The following is a 19,092-nucleotide window of genomic DNA, read 5'->3' on the forward strand; positions in this document are numbered from 1 at the left end:
CTTTATTTTTTTGGTGTCTGTGGAATAGAGTGGCAGATCAGGAAAGGTGTTTTACAGGACCTGACTATCTCCGCAAACAAGGAAGGCAAATCTTGTTGAAACAAAGCCCTGACTCTGAGCTGTCTGGCAGATCTCTGGCTCAGCGGAGGAGAGCAGTGTGCTGCTTTCTCTGGTTCGTGGCACACAAGCCAAAGTCATGCATGGAGCTCTTGCTGAAGAGCGCATCCTCTGTCAGAGGTGATGTAGCTGCCACAGAAGCCCTGGAGCATTTTACAGTAGCAGCTCTTTCTGATGAGATAAGTGCAGTATTGTGAAGATGGAGATGACATCTCGACCACTCCTGACTGACGTTTCTAAAACTTCACTCCTGTCCCTGAGGTATCAATTCTAACACTGCTTTTACCAGGCTCTGTTCCTCGGGAGTTCATTCCGCTGCTCAGACAGACATCCATTCCTTCCACTCCAGCTGTTGATTCCCCAGTCGTGCCCGAAGGGAATGTCTAAACAGGCAATGTCTCTGTGTGACCTGGAGGAGTCAATCTCTTTGAGGCTGGGTGGGGTGGTTTTATCTTGCAGACCGAAGAGTATTTCCTACAGAAGTGAAATCTGGGCAGCTCTGCCTCGTTAAGTGTTGGCTTTTTAAGCTGACAAAGAACCTTGTGCCCTAAGCATGGTTTGAGTTCAGCAGGTGGTGGTGAAGAGAGGACCCGCAGCGCTGCATGCTGCCACCCCGCGGAAGCAGGGTGTCCCCCCAGTGCTTTAACTCCTCAGTCTCTGTCCTTAACAGCCCTCTCTAAACGTCCCGAGATAAGTGGTGGTACACACTAACGTTTCAGCTGCAAGTGCTCCTCTGCTCTTGATAAAGTGCTGCGAGGACAGCTCACTGGGACACTGCCTCTGTACCCGCAGTTGTCTGACAGGCACTTTGATTCCAGTCCAGTTCTTCAGTTTGATTCCCCTCTCCTGACATTGTCAGGGAGGGCTGCTGGCTTCTGTGTAATTCCAGATGCTGCCAGACCACTGTGAAATGATTCTTACTCGGGAAACAAAGATGAGTTGTCTTGAGGTGTCAAGTGCTGAATGGATGGAGCCTCGACAGTTCGATCTGTTCTAGGAGGATGTGCCCTTTCAAACACACTACATTGGCTTTACAGTAACGTTAAGGTAAGTTTGTGTGTGAGCAGATAGCAAGTGCCGCTGTAACTGTTGGCAATGTTTCTAATGGCTTTGAGCAGAGAATGTGCCTTGAAGTTACCCTGTGGCCCTTAACTCTGACACTGTCCCATTGAAAGCATTGGTCCTGGATTCCTGCCCTGCTCTGGCTGCCTGCAGACTCCCTGAATGCACTGCCATCTGCCTCCCCCTTTGGACAGTCAGCAGCCCGATTGGAGTCAGCTCTTCTCCAAAGGAAGGTAGGTTGATAGTTGGCACTCTGTTTCAGCAGACTTCTGAAAACTGTTTTGCAATGATGATTTGTAGGAAGCTGTTCCTGGAGTGCAGTGTAAGCCAAAGTACTGCTAGGTGGCTGGTGCACAACCCTGCCAGGACAGCTCACAGTTGACAGCTGCTGGTGGACAGGAAGGCTACCAGTGAGGTGCCAGGTTTTGGCTCTCGTATGCAGGCCAGTTCTGAAGTCTGGGTGAGTTGGGTGCAATTCTGTGAATCGGAACTGCTGAGTGCACCTTCCTGGAGGGCACACTCTGAAAACCTACTCAGTCAGAGAGATGGATAGAAGGCTGATGCTAAAGAAAAGCAAGGAACAAAAAGGAGGACTCTGCTCAGGCATGCTTTTGTTGGCTGAGGTAATGCAGAACAGTTGTAAAAGTGATTAAGAGTCTGGATGTGACTTTGCGATGCAGGTCTTAAGGGCATCAGCTACAGTTTGGAACTAAGCAACAAACAGTGATGGGCTGGAAGGAGTGGTAGGCAACCCTAAAGTTCTTGGAGAAGACAGCACCATCTCCAGTTCCACCCAGCAGTTGGTATGGCCTAGGAGCCATCAAAGGTCTGGAAAGCAGCTGAATTCTTTCCTCTTCCTATGGGAAAAGTGGAGCTGAGTAGCAGCTGAATGCTAATGGAAGCACAGTGTGGGAGCTGCTGTTCTTTTGGCTCTGATCTGCTTCCCTTCATAGTACCACTCAATTTTTGCAGAAGCTGTAGAGGCTCTTCTGTTGCTTCCCTTTAAGTGCCTCCTGTGCCAGCAGCCACTGTGTTTCCGTGTGGAAGGGAGTGCCATTAGCAATGGCAGCTTCTGACACTGCAGCTGGTAGCCCCTGCTGGCCCTTTGTCCCCCTCCCACAGCTCTGGCTCACCAAGGGCAGCCCAGAGGGCTGATCCTTAAATCAGGGGTTCTAGTCCTACATGTCTAGTGTAGTGCTCTTGCAGCCTAGGCTGCCTGCTGGAATGATCTAGTCTATAGCAGACCTTTTCCACTGCTGCTTGTTACTCCTGCTTTGTTTCCATCTCTCACCAATGGAACTGCTAAGCTTCTCTCACCCTTGAGTCGTGGTGCCTGGCTTGTTGGTGGGACCACAGGTGCTGGCTTTGTGTGCATTTGAAGTACCTGGGAGAGGGGCTTGGCTTCAAGAGATGCAAGCCTGGAGGCTTTGCAGTGGGAACCTTCCCCTCAGCACCTCAGTGTGGCTGCAGTGCAAAGTGAGATTCTCTGCTTCTAGTTAGGCTTGCAGAGGGCAGTCCTCCTATTGTCCCATCAGGCTCTGGCATGCTCTGGGGGTGAACCCCTCACCATCGTTCTCACCGGCTCCCCAGACTCCACACTCTCAAATTTTGTCAGGTACTTGGTGAAAAAATGTAATTGTGGTTTAACATGAGCAGTGAAATGGTTGGAAGTTCCTCTTTGTGTCTACTGGAAGCTTCTTTGTCCCTGGAGATAAAGGCCGACTCCTTCCCCCACCCAGATGAAGCTCAAAGAGATAATTTTATCTGATGTGTGTGTGGCAAGAACACCTTCCTATCAGCTGCTCACATGCCTCTGGGGGTATCTGAAGCCTGGCTCCGAAGGAGCCACTGGCTGCTGGGTACGTCGCTGGGTGCTTGTGTGCATGGCTGCCTCTGAAGAAAGCCCAGCAGTCTGTGATCCCCGCTGAGGCTGGAGAGACAAGGATTCATCTCGCCGCACGTGGACTTCCTGAGCTGGGCCGACCCGGGCTGAGGACACCGCACCCCTCTGCCTGCACACCCCCCCCCAGGCCATCGGAAATGTACTGGGAGGCAGTGCAGGAGCCAGGGAATGTTTAACCCGAGGATGCTCAGCAGTAGCAGGTCTCTGTTGCTGCGGCTGCATCCCAAGTGCTGCTGCTCGGGGCTATTGGTCGGCAGAACTTGTGATAACTCGGCAGATGTTTCACTTGTAATGGTGTCCAGGAGCTGTCAGGATGTGGGACAGTGGTGTCTTTGGCTTCGGTAAGGTATGGGTCTCAAATTTCCTGGCTCTGCTCCTCCCAGCACGACTAGGGTTACCCAGGGGATGTGGTGGGGCCGGCCATGGGCAAGACCAGAAGCACAAGGATGCTGCAGAGCAGCCACAAGCTCCCTCAGAGCAGAACTCTGCTGTGCAGCAAGCCTGCTGTTTTCCAAATACAGCCTCCATCCCCAGCAGTGCACAAACACAGCATGAGCAGTGGATTCCCTTACAGGAGATGCACAAACCTCTTGCAGCCTCTTTTCTAGCATGTAAAAGAGTTTCGTGCTGCTGGTCAGCAAGTGCCCCACGTGGTTCTTCTGGGCTCTGCTGCAGGCCACGCTCTGCAGCTTGGGCTTGTGTCCAAAGCCCCTTGGTAGGGATTGTCACCTGTACCCACAGCTGGAACTCAGCTCTGCCAGTGCCTGGTGGGATGCTGGAGCAAGCACACAGCCCTGGCAGGGAGCAAGTTGCTGTGCTAGAGAAGTGACAGCAGCTGAGTGAGAATAATTTGTAAAATGGACCTGAAAGGTGCCCAGTCCTGGCCTGAGAAGTATCACAGAGAGGAAGGAAGCTGAGTCCTTGGACTTGTTCATCCCCTTTTCACTGCTGGAGACGCTGCCAGCAGCCTCCTTCAGTGGGAGACCTGTCTGAAGGGATTGAGCTCAGAGTGTACCCTGGCAGAGGCCCAAGGGCACAGGGTTCACCCTCAGACCTGGTATCTTGGTGTGCTTTCAGACAAACCAAAGGCCTCTGGGGTCCTTCTGCCTCCACAACAGGTCACAGGCACCTTTGCTCAGTGGCCGCTCTGTATATTTGGTCTCTGCTGCTTAAAAGTATTTGAGAAGGGCAGCCCCTCAGGAAAGTCCACCTGCAGCAGTGGGCTTTGGGTGTGAAGCTCAGTGAAAAGAGGCTGGGGTTGTTGTGTCCTCACACAGTCACAGAAGGGACCTTTAGAGGTTATCTAGTCCAACATTCCTGCAGTGAGCAGGGACACCTTCTACTAGATCAGGTTTTTCAGAGCTCCATCCAACCTGACCTGGAATATTTCTTTGCTGGGCAACCTGGGCCAGTGTTTCACCACCCTCCTTTAGTTTCAAACCATCACCTCTTGTCCTGTCACAGTAGGCCATGCTGAAAAGTCTGTCCCCATCTTTCTTCCAGGTTGCCCTTAGCTGTTAGAAGGCTGCAGCAGGGTGTTGCCAGGCAGAGCATGGGCAGGGTAAGTATTCCTGGAGAGCCAGACTGGGGCACATGTGGCTGTTGGGGACTGTTTTGAGGCCACCTTCAGAACAGGAGAGTCTGCTGGGCTAGCTGGGATGAGCACCAGGGCACAAGGGATGGGTAAGGACCTGTTTAGGAAAAGTGGTAAGAGTGGCAGCCCCGATGGCCACTGAGTGCTAATGGCATGGGAACCCCTTCCCTGCACCACTGAATCTGAGCTGGTGCCTCATACAGGAGTGCCAGAGTCCCTGGGGAAGCAGTGTCCCATTTTAGCCTAGTCTGGAGCCCCACTTGCCCTTGGTGTCAAGCTGGCACACAAGCTGACAAGCCCCTGGGCTTGCATCCTGCCCAGAAATGCCAGCCCAAGCCCAAGCAGCTGTTCAGCTGCAGCACCATCGCTGTGGTTCCGTGCCTGTCCATAATCTATTTACCAGCATTCCTGCCGTGGTTAATGAGATTAGTAATTAAAAAGCCTGATAGGAATTGGCAAGCCTGGCTCCTCCACCCTGCCCTCCCCTCAGAGCTGGGCTGGCCTGGAGTCTGGGGCAGAGCTGGCACAGCACCTGGAGCTCTGAAGGCAGCAGGGCTCTGCTGGGAGCTCTGCGAGCAGGCGATGGAGAAGTCCCGGCCGCTGTGGGACAATCCCCTGCAGTTTGTCTTTGCCTGCATTTCCTATGCCGTGGGCCTGGGCAATGTGTGGAGGTTCCCATACCTGTGCCAGATGTATGGGGGAGGTGAGTGTGGCTTCTGTCTCTTGCTTCCCTTGAGGAGGGTTGCAGCCAGCTTTGAGTGCACGTTGTCCATCCTGCCTGGCTGGCAGGGCCCAGGGCAGGTCTGGCTGCTCCTTGCTGTTCAATCTCTTCTCTTGCTGCTTCACTTTTCATGTGCTGTAGCACCAGGCTGGTGCCTGACAGCTGCTGGGTGCAGTGTATGTGCAGTGAAGCTGTGGGAAGGGCCAGGTTTTCTGAAAGGATGGAGGTAGGGAGAGAGGGCTGGGTCCAGATGGCATTCATTGATATACTTTCTGCCCCCACTGAACCACTCTGAGGACCTCAGACCAGTTCATGGAAGTCCCCATATGGGAACTTGGAACCTAGTGAGAAGGGAAGATGCTCCCACTGGTTTGATGTGAGGCTTGGCTGTGTCACTTCAAGTCTGTCACTAATGTGTCCTTTTCACAAAGCCTTACTTGCTTATAACTTGGCCACAAATCTGCCTGAAAACTCAACTATCAGTTCCACAGCCAAAGCCTCCCCAGAAGCTTTGAAGATGGGAAGCAAATTGGTTTGGGTTCCCAAACAAAAGCTCTTTGGAAATTTATCCTTCTAGGTCCAATCTGAGGGAGGATGAGGTCTGTATTATAACCATTGTTCCTTAATCATGTCAGTTAATGAGATGAGTTACCTAATGACCTCTGGTAGCACACAGCTGCCACTGGAATGACCGTGAGGAGCCCTTACCAGGAGCCTCTCTGTAAGACATGTCAGGTTTATGCTGCTCTGCCTCTCTTGCCACAGTGTTGGGTCCAACTCAGTTACATTCAGTGACCTGATGAGCATCTGCCTTGATGGCTTCTGGTCTGTGCCTGCCTCCCCCTCGGGAAGATGAGTTTGAGTGCTCTTTGCTGCTGTGCTTTGGATCAGTGCTTGCTGCTGACTGTGTGGTGGTTACTTCGTGCTAGTTTTTCAGGAGCCAGCTGAGCACTGAGGCTGGGTCAGAGCTGCCCTGTGGTATCTCAGGAATACAGTGGGAGAAGTGACAGCAGAAGCTGGAGCTTTCTTGGGTGGTTCAGGTAGCACTAGTGATAGACATGCTGCAGTTGTGGCTCTGTCCCTCTAGCCAGATGGAAAGATTTCATGTCTGACAGTGAGTGCAGCACAAAACTTAGCAGCAAGTATTGCTGCATACAGTTAGCTGCACAGCCTGTCATGGCAGGTGGCCTGAAGGGCAGCCAAACCCTGACACCAGGGCCTCTCACTGGCCATCAGTAGTGCAGTAGATGGGGAAGATTCTCTGAAGTGCAACCAGAGCTGAACACTTGATTAACCTGGGGGGAAAAGATGAGCTAGCCCCAGGTGTGTTCTGAAAAGCAAGGGTTCATGAGGCGTTCTTCACAGAGGGAAGTTCCCAGGGGAAGAGCTCTCCCTGCTGTGAGACACTGGGCTTGGCTTTGCTGCACTGTTTCTCACTGCCCACTTAAAGGATTCAGTGGCTTCCCAAACATGCAGAACCCATGCAGACAAAGTGTTGTGTCAGGAACTTTACAGCTGGACATGCCAGGCACTGAGCTTAGGGGCAATGCCAGCAGCAGCTTGTTTAGCATCTTCCTTGTAGAAGAGCACAGAGGCAGTCCCTCTCCTGCCCAGCAGAGCACCCTTATCGCTGACACTCATGAAATGGGTACTGTCTAACCACACATCACCCTGTTCAGCAGTTTGCCTCCTCCTTGCTCTTCTCCAAGAGCTGAGCTGAGCAGGGGTAGTCAAACTTCACAGGTGCAGTCTGCACCATAAGAAGCCTGGGCCAAGGCTGAAGTGCTGGGATGGTTATACAGCAGCATGGGTGCTCAGCCTTCAGCAAGGAAGCCCCTGGTGACCAGACAGGATGCTGAGCAGCGGTGGAGGTGCTGCTGGCCAAGCCTAGTGCCTCCAGCAGATGTGGGGCACAAGCCACAGGTTGTGCCAGCTACCAGACTGTGACCTGGGGGGTGGTGTTTTTTGCAGGTGGTTGGCACGATAGGAAACAAGAGCAGGTGTGAATGAGCAGGGAGCTCGGTGGAGCTGTGCTGGCGCACAGCAGGTGAGCAGCTGGTTCATATGGCTGCCCTGAGGCACTTGTATGTGGCATTTGGGTTCAGACCTCTGAGTAAAGGTAGACAGCTGGTTGAAACCTTGGCACAGGTTGTCCAGAGAGGTGGGAGATGCCCCATCCCTGCAAACATTCACAGGCAGGTTGGAGGGGGTTCTGAGCATCCTGGATCTAGTTGATGATCGCTGCAGGTTGGACTAGATGGCCTTTCCAGGGCCTTTCCAGCCCAAAGCACTCTGTGTGTGTATGCGAAGTAGCATCAGGAGGGCGATCTGTGTGCAGGCAGGGCTCGGGCCTCCTGCCCCGGCTGTGGCAAGCACTGGGGTCAAGAGCAAGTGTGAAGGAGCTCCTCATGGCAAGGTGGCAGAGCCAGTGCCGAGCATGTGATAACGCTGCTGGGAGGGCAGAAGAACCTTTGCAAGGGGACTAGGGCTGTTTTTTCCCCCTCCTCTCTTGTGGGACACAGCAGAACTCCCCTTGGTGGCAGCGCCCCGCTGGGATGGAGCAGCTGCGGGAGCTGAGGCCTCCGGCAGCTGCCCTGGGGCAAAGGAAGTTACCTAACAGACTAACAAAGGGGTTGTTAATGAGGAGAGAGCCGGGAGGTGGGAAATTAATTCCCAGAACAAACCTGCTTATTGCTCAGTGTTTACTCGCAGCTGTGTGCCTCGGGCGCTGCCGGGGACCATTGCCCCGAGGCGCTGCGCGGAGCCCGCTGCAAGGAATGTTAATGCTGCAGATTAAAGCCTGAGCAGGAGATGTTTACGTAACGACTTTGGCTTGCCGTAAAGGGGGAAGCAGGAAAGGCTTCCCAAAAATCCAGGGTTTGACTCAGTCAGCAGCTTTCTGAAGTGAGCCTCAAGTCGAGGACAAGGATTAGGGTTGGTTTCCCAGCAGAGGTTTCAGCAGCAGTGCATCCTTCTCGCTGGACACCAAGGTGCTTTGCCCTCCTTCGCTCCCAGTCTGCCCTTCCTGCTGCTCCTCTTCCTCAGGACCACTCCCGTGGCAATCCGTGTGGGACAGCAGCTCTGAGCAGGTGTGGGACAAGAGGAGGCTGTGTGCCTGCATCCCAGGGGTCACTCCCTGTGGGAAAAGCCTTCACCTTTTTGCTGGTGCTGGCAGGCTCAGCTCTCGGGGGGAGCTGTGTGGTTGGGAGCTCTGGGTTGTTTTGAGCCAGCCCAGACTTGGATACTCACTGAAACTCTGTGTATGGAATCATTTAGGTTGGAAAAAAACATTAAGCTTGTAGAGTCCAACTGACCCAGCACCTCCAGTCAGTGCTGAACAATGGCCTTCAGCACCGAATCTTGGGAACCCTGAGCAGGAGTCTTAGACCCTGGGCAGTCTGTTCCAGTCTTCCACACCTAAAAGCATTGCTGAGAATCTGCCTAATGCCCCTGAAGTTCCCCTGGCACAGCCTGAGGCTGTTTCCTTTCCTCCTGTCACTCACTCCTTACCTGGGAGAAGAGACTGCCCCCACCTTGCTGCATCCTCCTTTCAGGTAGCTGTAGAAAGCAAGAAGGCCTCCCCTGAGCCTCTTTCTGCAGGCCAGACCACCTCAGCAGCTCCCTGGGTCACGCTCCAGGCCCCTTGCTGGTCTCGCTCCAGCTCCTCCCTGCCTCCAGCACAGACGTGAGTGTCATTGAGCACTCCACGAGGAGTAAAACTTTCCTTCAGCCTCTGTTGTGATCTTTCACAAGCTTTGGCTGGCCACGAGTTACCCTTTAACAGCCCCTGCCCTGACCATTGCCCAAACCCTGTGCCAGGCAGCTGGGCAGCCCGGTGGGGGTGTTGGTTGGCACAGTTTAACAGCAGAAGTCCTCTGCCAAGTGCCTGCGGAAAATTCCCTCTGCCCCCAGCCCTTGGGACAGGCCTCAGACCCTGTGAATGTCCTTCAGCCTGCTGCTGTGCCCTCGGCCCACCAGATGCCCCCGGCAGCAGCTGGCACAGGTGTGGGGTGGGCTGCCCACCGCGTGGTGCCAGTGACGCTGTTGCTCCCGCAGGTGGCTTTCTGATCCCGTACCTGATCATGCTGATCGCCGAGGGGATGCCGCTGCTGTACCTGGAGCTGGCCGTGGGGCAGCGCATGCGGCAGGGCAGCATCGGCGCCTGGAGGATCATAAGCCCCTACCTGTGTGGAGTTGGTATGTGCTCAGCCGTCCTCTGCCTGCCCGAGCACCTGGGCAGCACCCAGGCTGTCAGAATGGGAAGCTTTGGCTGCCAGGGAAAGAACCAGGTGGGAGCTGTGTTTTTCCTGGGCCTCACCAGGCTGAGCAAAGTTATCCAGGCACTTTGTTCAACACTGGCTGTGGAGCCAGACCCCATCTCACTGTGCTGGCTCCCTGGACTCGGAGGTGTGAGTCCCCCAGCACCTCCCTGCTGCCAGAGTCATGGTGTGAAGGCCAGCACTAAACCCAGCCCCTGGGCTGCCTGCACTGGGCTTTGAGCCTCCTCTGGTGCTTCCAGGAGCAGCTTCTCAATAAGCTGCACATGGAGTGATAAAATGGTGCCTAAAGTTTCTGCAGCCACCACCTGCCTGTGTCCGCTCCAGGGACGTTAGCGAAGTACCCTGGTGACGGAAACTGGCACCAGCTTCCTCTTTGTGTTCATGATGCATCGAATGTTCACCCCCTCCTAGGAACTGAAGTAGAAAATCTGGGGCAGGGTGGCCCTGGCAGCAGGAGGAGGTGGCTGCTGCTGCAGCAGCAGGGGCGTGCTTTGGGCACGGGCAGACCTTCCACCATGGCAGCTCCAGTGACCCCTGCCCAAGGTGTTACGAGGCTCTGGGTGTTTGCGGCTGTGCCACTGACCCTGCACCTCCCCTGTGCCCGCAGGTGTTGCCAGTGTCACTGTCTCTTTCTTCCTCTCCATGTACTACAACGTGATAAACGCTTGGGCATTCTGGTACCTCTTCCACTCCTTCCAGGTGCGTAGGCATGTGGCTGCTCCTGGTGGCTCTGCTCTGGTGCTGGATGTTGTGTGGCACCGTCCTCAGCTGGGGTGGGAAAAGCTTCAGAAACCCTCCCAAGGCTTTTAAAGGGAGAAAGAATGAGGCAGTGGTGTTCCCCTGTGTGTGGTGGATGCTGTCACCACACAGTGCAGTTCATGGCAGCACGACGATGCTTTGCTCACCTGTGCCGTGGGGGGCATGGTGTCCTGCACCTGTGTGGGTCTGACTGAAGGCAGGCACTGGGGCAGAGGATCAGAGGGGCACCCCCAGGAAAGAGAGTCAGAACAGATCTGTCCTTGGGGAGAGGGTCATCCCTAGAGGATGGATCAGAAAGCATCAGTCCCTGGGAAGGGGTCACCTCCAGCCCCAGACACTATGCAGAGACAAGCCAGCCCCAGGCAGAAAGCTGCCTTTGCCTTTGTCCCATTGTCCCCCTGCCTCTCCCCACCACACTGACAGCTCACCCCATCTCCCTCCCTCTCAGGACCCCCTGCCATGGGCCACCTGCCCTCTGAACAGCAACCGCACCGGCTACGAGGAGGAATGTGAGAAGACTTCCTCCACCCAGTACTTCTGGTACCGCCAGACCCTGAACATCTCCGCGTCGCTGGAGGCCAGCGGCAGCCTGCAGTGGGAGCAGGCACTCTGCCTGACGCTGGCCTGGCTCGTGGTCTACCTCTGCATCCTCCGGGGCACCGAGTCCACTGGCAAGGTGAGAGCCTGCTGGCTGTGCTGGAAAGCTGCAGCTGTGGCTGCTGTTGGGATCACAGAGTCGTTTTGGTTGGAAGGGACCTTTAAAATCAGGAAGTCCAACCACTGACCCCAGGCAGCTGAACCAGAGCAGCCAGCCCTGCTCTCTGTTGTCCTGCTAAGCTGCTGCTGAAGGTTCAGCTGAAATACTGAGTGAGCAATGATCCAGAGAAGTCCTTTAAACGCAGCCACATCTGCAGAACCAGGCACAAGCAGGCTGCTGGCCCTGCAGAAGGCCACTGGCCACAACAAAGCCATGTCAGGAGACTTCTGTTCCTTCCTCTTTGCAAAGAAAACCAGAGGTCTACCAGGCAGGGCTGCTCAGCTTTTATTCCCAGTAGGAGTTATGAGGGGAGGGGAGCACAAACAGCAGTGTCCCAGCTGAGCCTGCCCTGAGCAGCAAGCTGAGGGCTCTAATCCCCAAATCATCTTAGCTGCATGCAGAAAGCCAAGAGCCTGTAACCTTATGAACCTCTTCAACTTGCTGCAGCGGGCTTTTGGGGCAGGCAAGAAGTAAACAGCCCGTGAGCACTGGCACCGTGTCACGAAGGCAGGGCCTCGCTGCGGGGGGTGCAGGGACTGCCCTTGCATGCCCTCTGCAGGACAGCTTTGGGCTGCAGGTGCAGGGTTGTCCCATCCCGCTGGGGAAAAGCTGCTGCAGATCCAGGTTTGTGCTGGGGGCAGGCAGTGCAGTGTTTGGTTATTAGCCAGCCCCTTCTCTTCCCAAGAGCTGGGGAAAGGATGTTTGCTGCCAGCTCTAATGGAGGTTTCTGGGTGAGCCATTGGGCTCCATCCCAGCAAGGAGAAGGTGACGTGGGGTTGGCTTTGCTTTAACACAAGTGGCTTTTTCCAACGCAGAGACCGAGCACTGAGACTCAAATCCAGGAGTCTGCTCAAAAGCTCATGGGAAGGTTTAGCTCCTGCTGCCCCTGCTCTGAGTTACTCTGAGTCAGTCTTGTTCACATCTGAATGCAAATAGTTTGATTTGGGTCCTTTATGAGGGCTGCTCACCTTCCTCCAGAGCAGAGGACACACGCCCTTTGCTACGGGGTCCCTGAGAGCCAGGCTGCTGTTCCTCCACCAAGTGTTGCAAATAGTTTGGGTTGTTCTGCAGTCACAGACGAGACTTTGGGAGCAGTGGCACAGGTCTTTATTGCCACTGAGTCCCTAAAACCTGCCCCAAACGTTAGATGTACTGCAAAATAGGCCTCTGAAGGTTAACCCAGGGCTGCAAACATGGCACTGGGATTTACTGGTGTAAATGAGAGAGACCATCCACAGTGGCTTCGCCCTGTCTCGTGTGCTCCTTAGGCCAAGGTGTTTGCCCTTCCTTCCTGCAGGTTGTCTACATCACAGCCTCTCTGCCCTACTGCGTTCTCATCATTTACCTCATCAGGGGACTGACGCTTCATGGAGCTGTGAATGGCCTCATCTACATGTTCACCCCAAAGGTACAGCACCACACTGAAATGTTCATTACCAAGCACGAGGCTTTGCTGCAAACACTTTGCAGGCTTTCAGAGCTTAGCTCTGGCAGCTGGAAACCCTGCCTGGGGTCATCTGGAGGCTGTTGTGCCATGGCACTCCCAAGCTGTTGGCTTTGTCCCACAGAGCAGGCCCGGCCTGTTGCTGTAGCTTGCAGCAGGTAGCTTTCAGGCTGGGTGGTAGCCCTGTCCAGAGCACCCCTGAGCCACAGAGGGGCTTGTGCCCACCCCTGCAGAGCGGACAGGGCAGTGGCAAGTATCTGTGAGCAGCTGCAGAGCAGCACTTTGCCTGTCTGCAGCTGGAGCAGCTGCTGAACCCCAAGGCATGGATCAGCGCCGCCACGCAGATCTTCTTCTCGCTGGGGCTGGGCTTCGGCAGCCTGATCGCCTACGCCAGCTACAACTCGCCCGGCACCAACTGCGAGCGGCACGCGGTCATCGTCTCCCTCATCAACTCCACCACCTCCATCTTCGCCAGCATCGTCACCTTCGCCATCTACGGCTTCAAGGCCACCTTCAACTACGAGAGCTGCCTCAGCAAGTAAGTGCCTGCTCCTCGTGCGCCTCCTGCCGCAGGCTCTTCTGGGGACCCTCGGGCTGAGGGGTATTGGGAGGGACCCTGGAGATCATCCAAGTCTCCAGCTAAGGCAGGATCACCTGGAGCAGATTGCACAGGATCGCATCCAGGTGGGTTTTGAACCTCTCTAGAGGAGACTGCACAACCTCCCTGAGCAGCATGCTCCAGTGCCCTGTCACCCTTGGGAAAAATTTTTTTCCCCCTGTTCAGATGCAACCTCCTGGGTTCCAGTGTGTGCCCACTGCCCCTTGCCCTGTCACTGAGCACCACTGGAAACAGCCTGGCTCCATCTTCTTAACACCTGCCCTGTAGATACTGATAAGCATTGAGAACATTCCCTGGTTTGTCTTCTCCAGGCTCAACAGCTCCAAGGCTCTCAGCCTCTTAAGTCCAGTCCCTTTATCTTCACAGCCTCTGCTGGCTCTCTCCAGTTCTTTGACTCTGGGGAGCCCAGGGGTGGGCACAGTACTCCAGCTTTGCCTCACTAGGGCAGAGCAAAGGGGGAGGAGAAGCTGCCAGAAGTAAGGAAGGTGTTTTGGTAGGGTAACTTCCCCAGGGAAGGCAAGGGGGGAGGTAAATAACTAAGAGCATGCAGTGCTGCAGCGCTGCCCCAAACAGATCTGCTGGAGCTCTAATACAGCTAATGGCACTACTTGGAGCAGTGGAGGCTGAGCTGAAAGCTCAGCACTGGCTTACCTTTCTGACCCCTGGATGCCCCACACAGGATCGGTTTTACCTGGGCAAGTCACAGCTGCACTTTCCCTGGGCCTAGCACACTGGGGAGGGATGTGTGGGCTGATGAATAAAATGCAGCGACGCTCAGATTCCCCCAAGCCCTGTGCCAGGAGCTCAGCCTCTTCACAGTGATCACACAATCATGGAATGCTTTGGGTTGGAGGGGACCCTTAAGGGGGTTGAAAGGACTCCCCCCTGCAGTGAGCAGGGACATATTCACGTAGGTCCCACCCAACCTGGCCTGGAATGTTTCCAGGGATGGGACATCTCCTCACCTCTTTGGGCAACCTGGGCCAGTGTTTCACCAGCATCAGTGTGAAAAGTGTCTTCCTTCTGGCTAGTCTTGACTCTCCCTTCTTCCAGTTTTAAGCCATCAACTCTTGCCCTGCTGCTGCAGGCCCTGCAAACTCTCTCTCCCCAGCTTTCCGCTCAGTCCCTTGAATACTGCCAAGGCTGCACTAAGGTCTGCCTGAAGCCTTCCCTTCCGGGGGCCAAACAACCCCAGCTCTCAGCCTGGCCTCCCAGCAGGTGTTCCAGCCCTCATTTCGGTGGCCTCCTGAGGACTCACTGCAGCAGGTCTATGCCTGTCCTGTGCTGAGGACTCCAGAGCTGGGTACAGCACTGCAGGCTGAGCCTCATCAGAGCAGACACAGTCCCCCCCTCTCAGCCTGCTGGCTATGCTGCTTTGGGTGCAGCCCAGGGTTCAGTTCACCTTCTGGGCTCTGAGCAGACAGGGCCAGTTTGTGTCCAGCTTTTCACCCGCTGCCAGCCTGAGTCTTCCTATTCCCTCATTCCCTGTAGGGCCTGTGTTGGTATGGATTGCCCTGGGGGTGCCCAGCAGCAGCAGCTCCCATGCAGTCCCTGGCACAGGGCCTATGGCAGTTACACTTTTACTTGCATTTTTACAGCCTTCAATCAATCTGCAGGTCAGGGAGGAAGCCAAACTGCCAGTCCCTGTGCCTTGCCAACAGGCCTGTTGAGTTAGTGGGGTGTGGACATGAGACCAGAGGGCAAAGGGGCAGAGATGCCAAGCAGCTTTGGCCAGCACCCAAATTGCCTGCCTGAAAGCAGCACTGTGGGCACAGGGCTGCCCTCTCTGAGCCAGAGCACAAGGTCACCTGTGTCCCAATCCTGCTGGAGGTGCCAGGGTTCCCCCTTAGGGAGACCAAAGCCCTGGGGTCAGCAGAGCCAGTGAAGGAGGAAGCTTCCAGACCGGCCTCAGTTGTATGCCTGGGCCCCAAAGCCACTGACCTGCTGTGCTTTGTCCAGGGTGATCGTGCTGCTGATGAATGCCTTCGACCTGGAAGAAGGCTCTGTAACAGCAGACAACCTCAGCCAGATGAAAGCCTACCTCATGGCCACCCACCCGCAGCAGTATGCCCAGCTGGCACCGCAGCTCAAAAACTGCAGCCTGGAAGCTGAGCTGGATACTGTAAGTGGCTGCTGCCTGCCCCTCACTCTCTCCTTCCCTGCAGCAGAGCCCAGGCAGCTGCTCAGCCTCACACTCGGGAAGGGCTGCGGAGGCTTGGTGCTGCTCCTTGAGGTGGGTGGGTGGGGGTCTGGCTCAGCCTGGTATGGGGCTTCCTTGGGTCATTACCTGAAAGAATATTGTAGGAGGTGGGGGTTGGGGTCTTCTCCCAAGTAACAAATGATAGGGCAAAAGGAAGAGGCTCAGGTTGCACCAGGGGAACTTTAGGTTGGACTCTGGTTGTCAAGCTCTGGAACAGGCTGCCCAGGGCAGTGGTGGAGTCCCCACCCCTGCAGGGATACAGGAAATGCAGCTGTGGTACTGAGGGCCGTGGGTTAGTGCTGACTTGGTTCACAGCTGCACAGTTGTATTCAAGGGTCTTAAAGGCCTTTTCCAACCAACCATTCCATGATTAGCAACTGAGCTGGGTGGGATGGAGCCAGGCCCCTGGCTCTGGGGCGGGGCAGGGTTTGGGGAGAATGTTTTTTCTCCAGCTCTCACTGTGCCAGTTTCTGTGCACTTGAACATGCCAGCAGAGAGCTCAACTGCCTTTGCTGTGCAAAACACCACCACAGGTGTGGGTTCTGGTGGTGTAGGGTCAGGCTCTTGTGTCCCTCACATCCTTCACTGAGGTGCCTGTACCTGTGCCCTGTGTTGCCTGCAGGCTGTCCAGGGCACAGGCCTGGCATTCATAGTCTATTCTGAAGCCATCAAAAACATGGAGGTGCCCCAGCTCTACTCTGTACTCTACTTCTTCATGCTGCTGATGTTGGGCATTGGCAGCATGCTGGGGAGCACTGCAGCCATCCTGACGCCGCTGACTGACAGCAAGACCATCGCCAGCCGCTTCCCCAAGGAGATCATCTCGGGTGAGCACTGCTGTGGTGCAGCACAGGCATGCAGGGTGCAGAGGACCCACAGCTGCCGAGGGTTCCTCTTCAACCTCAGGGAGCAACCAACAGGCTGCCAGGTGGCGCCTGCCGCCCTGTACAGCTCTTGCCTTGAGGCAGCCCTGGCTGTGTATTCGCAGGCTTCCCAGCACCCCACAGCCCCTTCACACTGGGGTCTACTGACCGGTGAAACCCAAGGGGCCAGGACAAACAGTGTGTGACTCTAGTCACATCGCTGCTATCCCAGCTGCAAACACTCCCTGGCCCAGTGTGCAGTGTGCTCCCCTTTGGGGCATGGAAAGCAGCTGTCCCACCTCAGCCTGCTTTAGCTGGCTGCCCAGCAGTGGCAACTGATGCTGCGTGCAGTGTGACAAGGCTGCAGCCACGATGCAGTTGTCACAACCCTGCTGCATGTTAGGACAAGTGGAACTGGCCTCAAGTTGTGTCAGGGGAGGTTTAAGTTGGACATGAGATTGCCAGCGCTGGTGTAGGTGTGGTGCTGAGAGATGTGGTTTAGTGGTGACTTACCAGTGCTGGATTAATGAGTGGACTTCATGATCTTAAAGGTTCATCCCAACCAAACCTATTCTATGACTGTATGCAGGTCTGAGACAGATTCTGGTTCCCTTAGCCCTGCCCACCTATCATCACCCCTGAGGGAGCTGCTCCCTGCAGAGCAGCAGAAAGCCCAGCAGCATTTGTCACAAGCAGTAAGGTCTCTCTCGGCCCTTCGGGTTCCAGGTGCAATGCCAGGCCCTTGCTTTCTCTGTGCAGGGGCTGTGTGTCTCATTAACTGTGTGATTGGGCTCATCTTCACCATGGAGGCTGGGAACTACTGGTTTGACATCTTCAACGACTATGCAGCCACCCTCTCGCTGCTGCTCATCGTGCTGGTGGAAACCATTGCCGTGTGTTACATCTACGGGATACGAAGGTACCCTTTGAGCCCTCCTCCAGAGCAGGACTACTGGGGCAGTGACCACTGGCCAAGAATAATACCACATCTCCTAGCAGCAAGGCAAAGGGGCAGCTCCCCTGCCCTTCCCACTGGGGTTGGTGTGCTCTCAACTACATGGAAAGAAGCAGTGGGTTCCCCTCAGTGCTGATCACCCTTGCCTTGCTCCCTTAGCTTCCAACAGAGATGGTCTGAGCTCAGACTCCAGGCAGAAACTGGCTGGGAGCTTTCCTGCTGTGCATTGTTTCCAGCTCCTCTTCTGCATGGAGTATGCCCCTGAAAGCCCTGCTTTTAGATTTCCTTTCACCCTCTCTGTCCAGGCAAGACCTCAGCTTCTCAGTCTCCTGCCCAGATGCACTCTCCTTTGCCATCTCAAGCAAGTTGCTCTGTAGGTGATTTTTGAAGCAACTCAGCTCCAGGTAGCAGCTGAAGCTCTGCAGCTGTTCTCACAAACTTATGTTTTTAAACAGGTTTGAGAAAGATCTTCACACTATGACTGGGCGCAAGCCACACTGCTACTGGAAAATCATGTGGGCCTTTGCTAGTCCCCTGCTGATCATCAGCCTCTTCATCTTCTACATCACCGACTACATCCTCACAGGAACGCTGCAGTACCAAGCATGGGATGCAACACAGGTAAAGCAGGGTGGGGCACCTTGGCTTACTTTAACCTGTATTCCTGTGAGGGCAACTCTGCTCCCCAACACCATGCTTCAGAAGCTTGCAAGCTGGGGAGAGCCTGCACTTCTGTGGAAAGGTCAGAGAGGGAAAGTGTGGCCTGGAGCCTCTACAGTTTTTAACAGACCCCTTCAGAAAGGAAAAATGTTCCACTTTAAGGCCCAAGTATCAGTGTAAATGTATTTTATTCAGAAAACACCACTTAGGAGTGTCAGACTGGAAGATCTCTGAAAGGTCTTCCCAGCCCCACCTCTAACCTTGGACCTAAAGCAGCAGAAGGGTAACAGAATGGAGCTGGGCTGCAGGAACTTTTCATAATTTCCACACTTTTCCTCCTGGCCAAAAGCCTCTGCTGAGCTCTGTACTTAGCAGAGGATTGCCTGTGGGAGAGGTGAGCCCTGGTTTCATAATGGAAATGTTCCTAGCATGCAAGACCAGTGACAGAGATTGTTTTGATGTCATGGCTGATTTGAGAGCCTGGCACGCTGACTGTGTGACACCATGAGCCCACAGGCTCCCAGAGAGACCTGTCAGAGGTCAAGGCTCTACCTCCTCATTGTGAGACATCAATCAAGCCAAAACTCTGCTCTTTATCAAAGCCTGCACTTTTCTCCAATAGTTTTGTGGTCAGCTCTGTTCTTGTTATATTTAAGCAGAAAAAAAAACAAGCTGCTCAGAGGTCCTGTTGAGATCCCTTGCTTCAGAATCGCTCAGCCCCAGTGTAGTTTGCTTCTCTTGCAGGGGCAGCTGGTGACCAAGGACTACCCTGCTTATGCCCTGGCAGTGATCGGGCTGCTGGTGGCAGCATCTACTATGTGCATACCCCTAGGGGCACTAGGAACTTTGATAAGGAAGAGACTGAAGAGGGAAAGAGTTTCTACCCTTGCTTGAATGCCAACAGCTGGATCTGGGGAGAGCTCACCCACCTCGTCAGTAACTGGGCACTTCTGGAAGACAGCAGCAACCCTTACTTGTAGCAGCTACTTAGCATTGAGAATTATGGGTGCTACATTGACTAAAAAAGTGCTCTTAGGCTGTTCCAGTGGTTTGGAGAAGGAAACAAACCCAGCTCTTCTGTAGCAGGGTGAAGCTAAAAGAGGGGAGAAGAGCCCCCCGAATGCTAGCACAGCTTAATCAGCACTTCAGCCCATCACA

General features: G+C 54.7%; 1 protein-coding gene across 3 annotated transcripts; it reads left to right on the forward strand.

The window, feature by feature from the left end:
• Positions 1-36: 36 nt before the first annotated feature.
• On the forward strand, positions 37-18,890 carry SLC6A20 (solute carrier family 6 member 20). Of its 3 annotated transcripts, none has more exons than XM_064169595.1 (14): positions 37-378; positions 977-1,164; positions 1,293-1,412; positions 4,586-4,643; positions 9,454-9,594; positions 10,285-10,376; positions 10,885-11,112; positions 12,491-12,601; positions 12,934-13,175; positions 15,216-15,378; positions 16,079-16,283; positions 17,079-17,238; positions 17,730-17,895; positions 18,679-18,890. In XM_064169595.1, exons 5-14 carry the CDS (start codon positions 9,480-9,482, stop codon positions 18,826-18,828), a joined length of 1,632 nt encoding a protein of 543 aa, XP_064025665.1. In that variant the 5' UTR covers positions 37-378; positions 977-1,164; positions 1,293-1,412; positions 4,586-4,643; positions 9,454-9,479; the 3' UTR covers positions 18,829-18,890. The 3 variants fall into 3 exon arrangements, with proteins under 3 accessions (XP_064025665.1, XP_064025666.1, XP_064025667.1); XM_064169596.1 differs by having other exon boundaries at positions 1,007-1,164; XM_064169597.1 differs by lacking the exons at positions 37-378; positions 977-1,164; positions 4,586-4,643 and having other exon boundaries at positions 1,368-1,412.
• Positions 18,891-19,092: the final 202 nt, after the last annotated feature.

Source organism: Pogoniulus pusillus, chromosome 32 (assembly GCF_015220805.1).
Source record: "Pogoniulus pusillus isolate bPogPus1 chromosome 32, bPogPus1.pri, whole genome shotgun sequence".
Classification (NCBI taxonomy): Eukaryota; Metazoa; Chordata; class Aves; order Piciformes; family Lybiidae; genus Pogoniulus; species Pogoniulus pusillus.

Coding starts and splice junctions, on each gene's coding strand:
- SLC6A20 (XM_064169595.1), top strand. CDS start 9,480: ATGCTGATCGCCGAGGGGATGCCGCTGCTGTACCTGGAGCTGGCCGTG. Junction 9,595..10,284: donor CCCCTACCTGTGTGGAGTTG/GTATGTGCTCAG, acceptor CTGTGCCCGCAG/GTGTTGCCAGTGTCACTGTC. Junction 13,176..15,215: donor TACGAGAGCTGCCTCAGCAA/GTAAGTGCCTGC, acceptor TGCTTTGTCCAG/GGTGATCGTGCTGCTGATGA.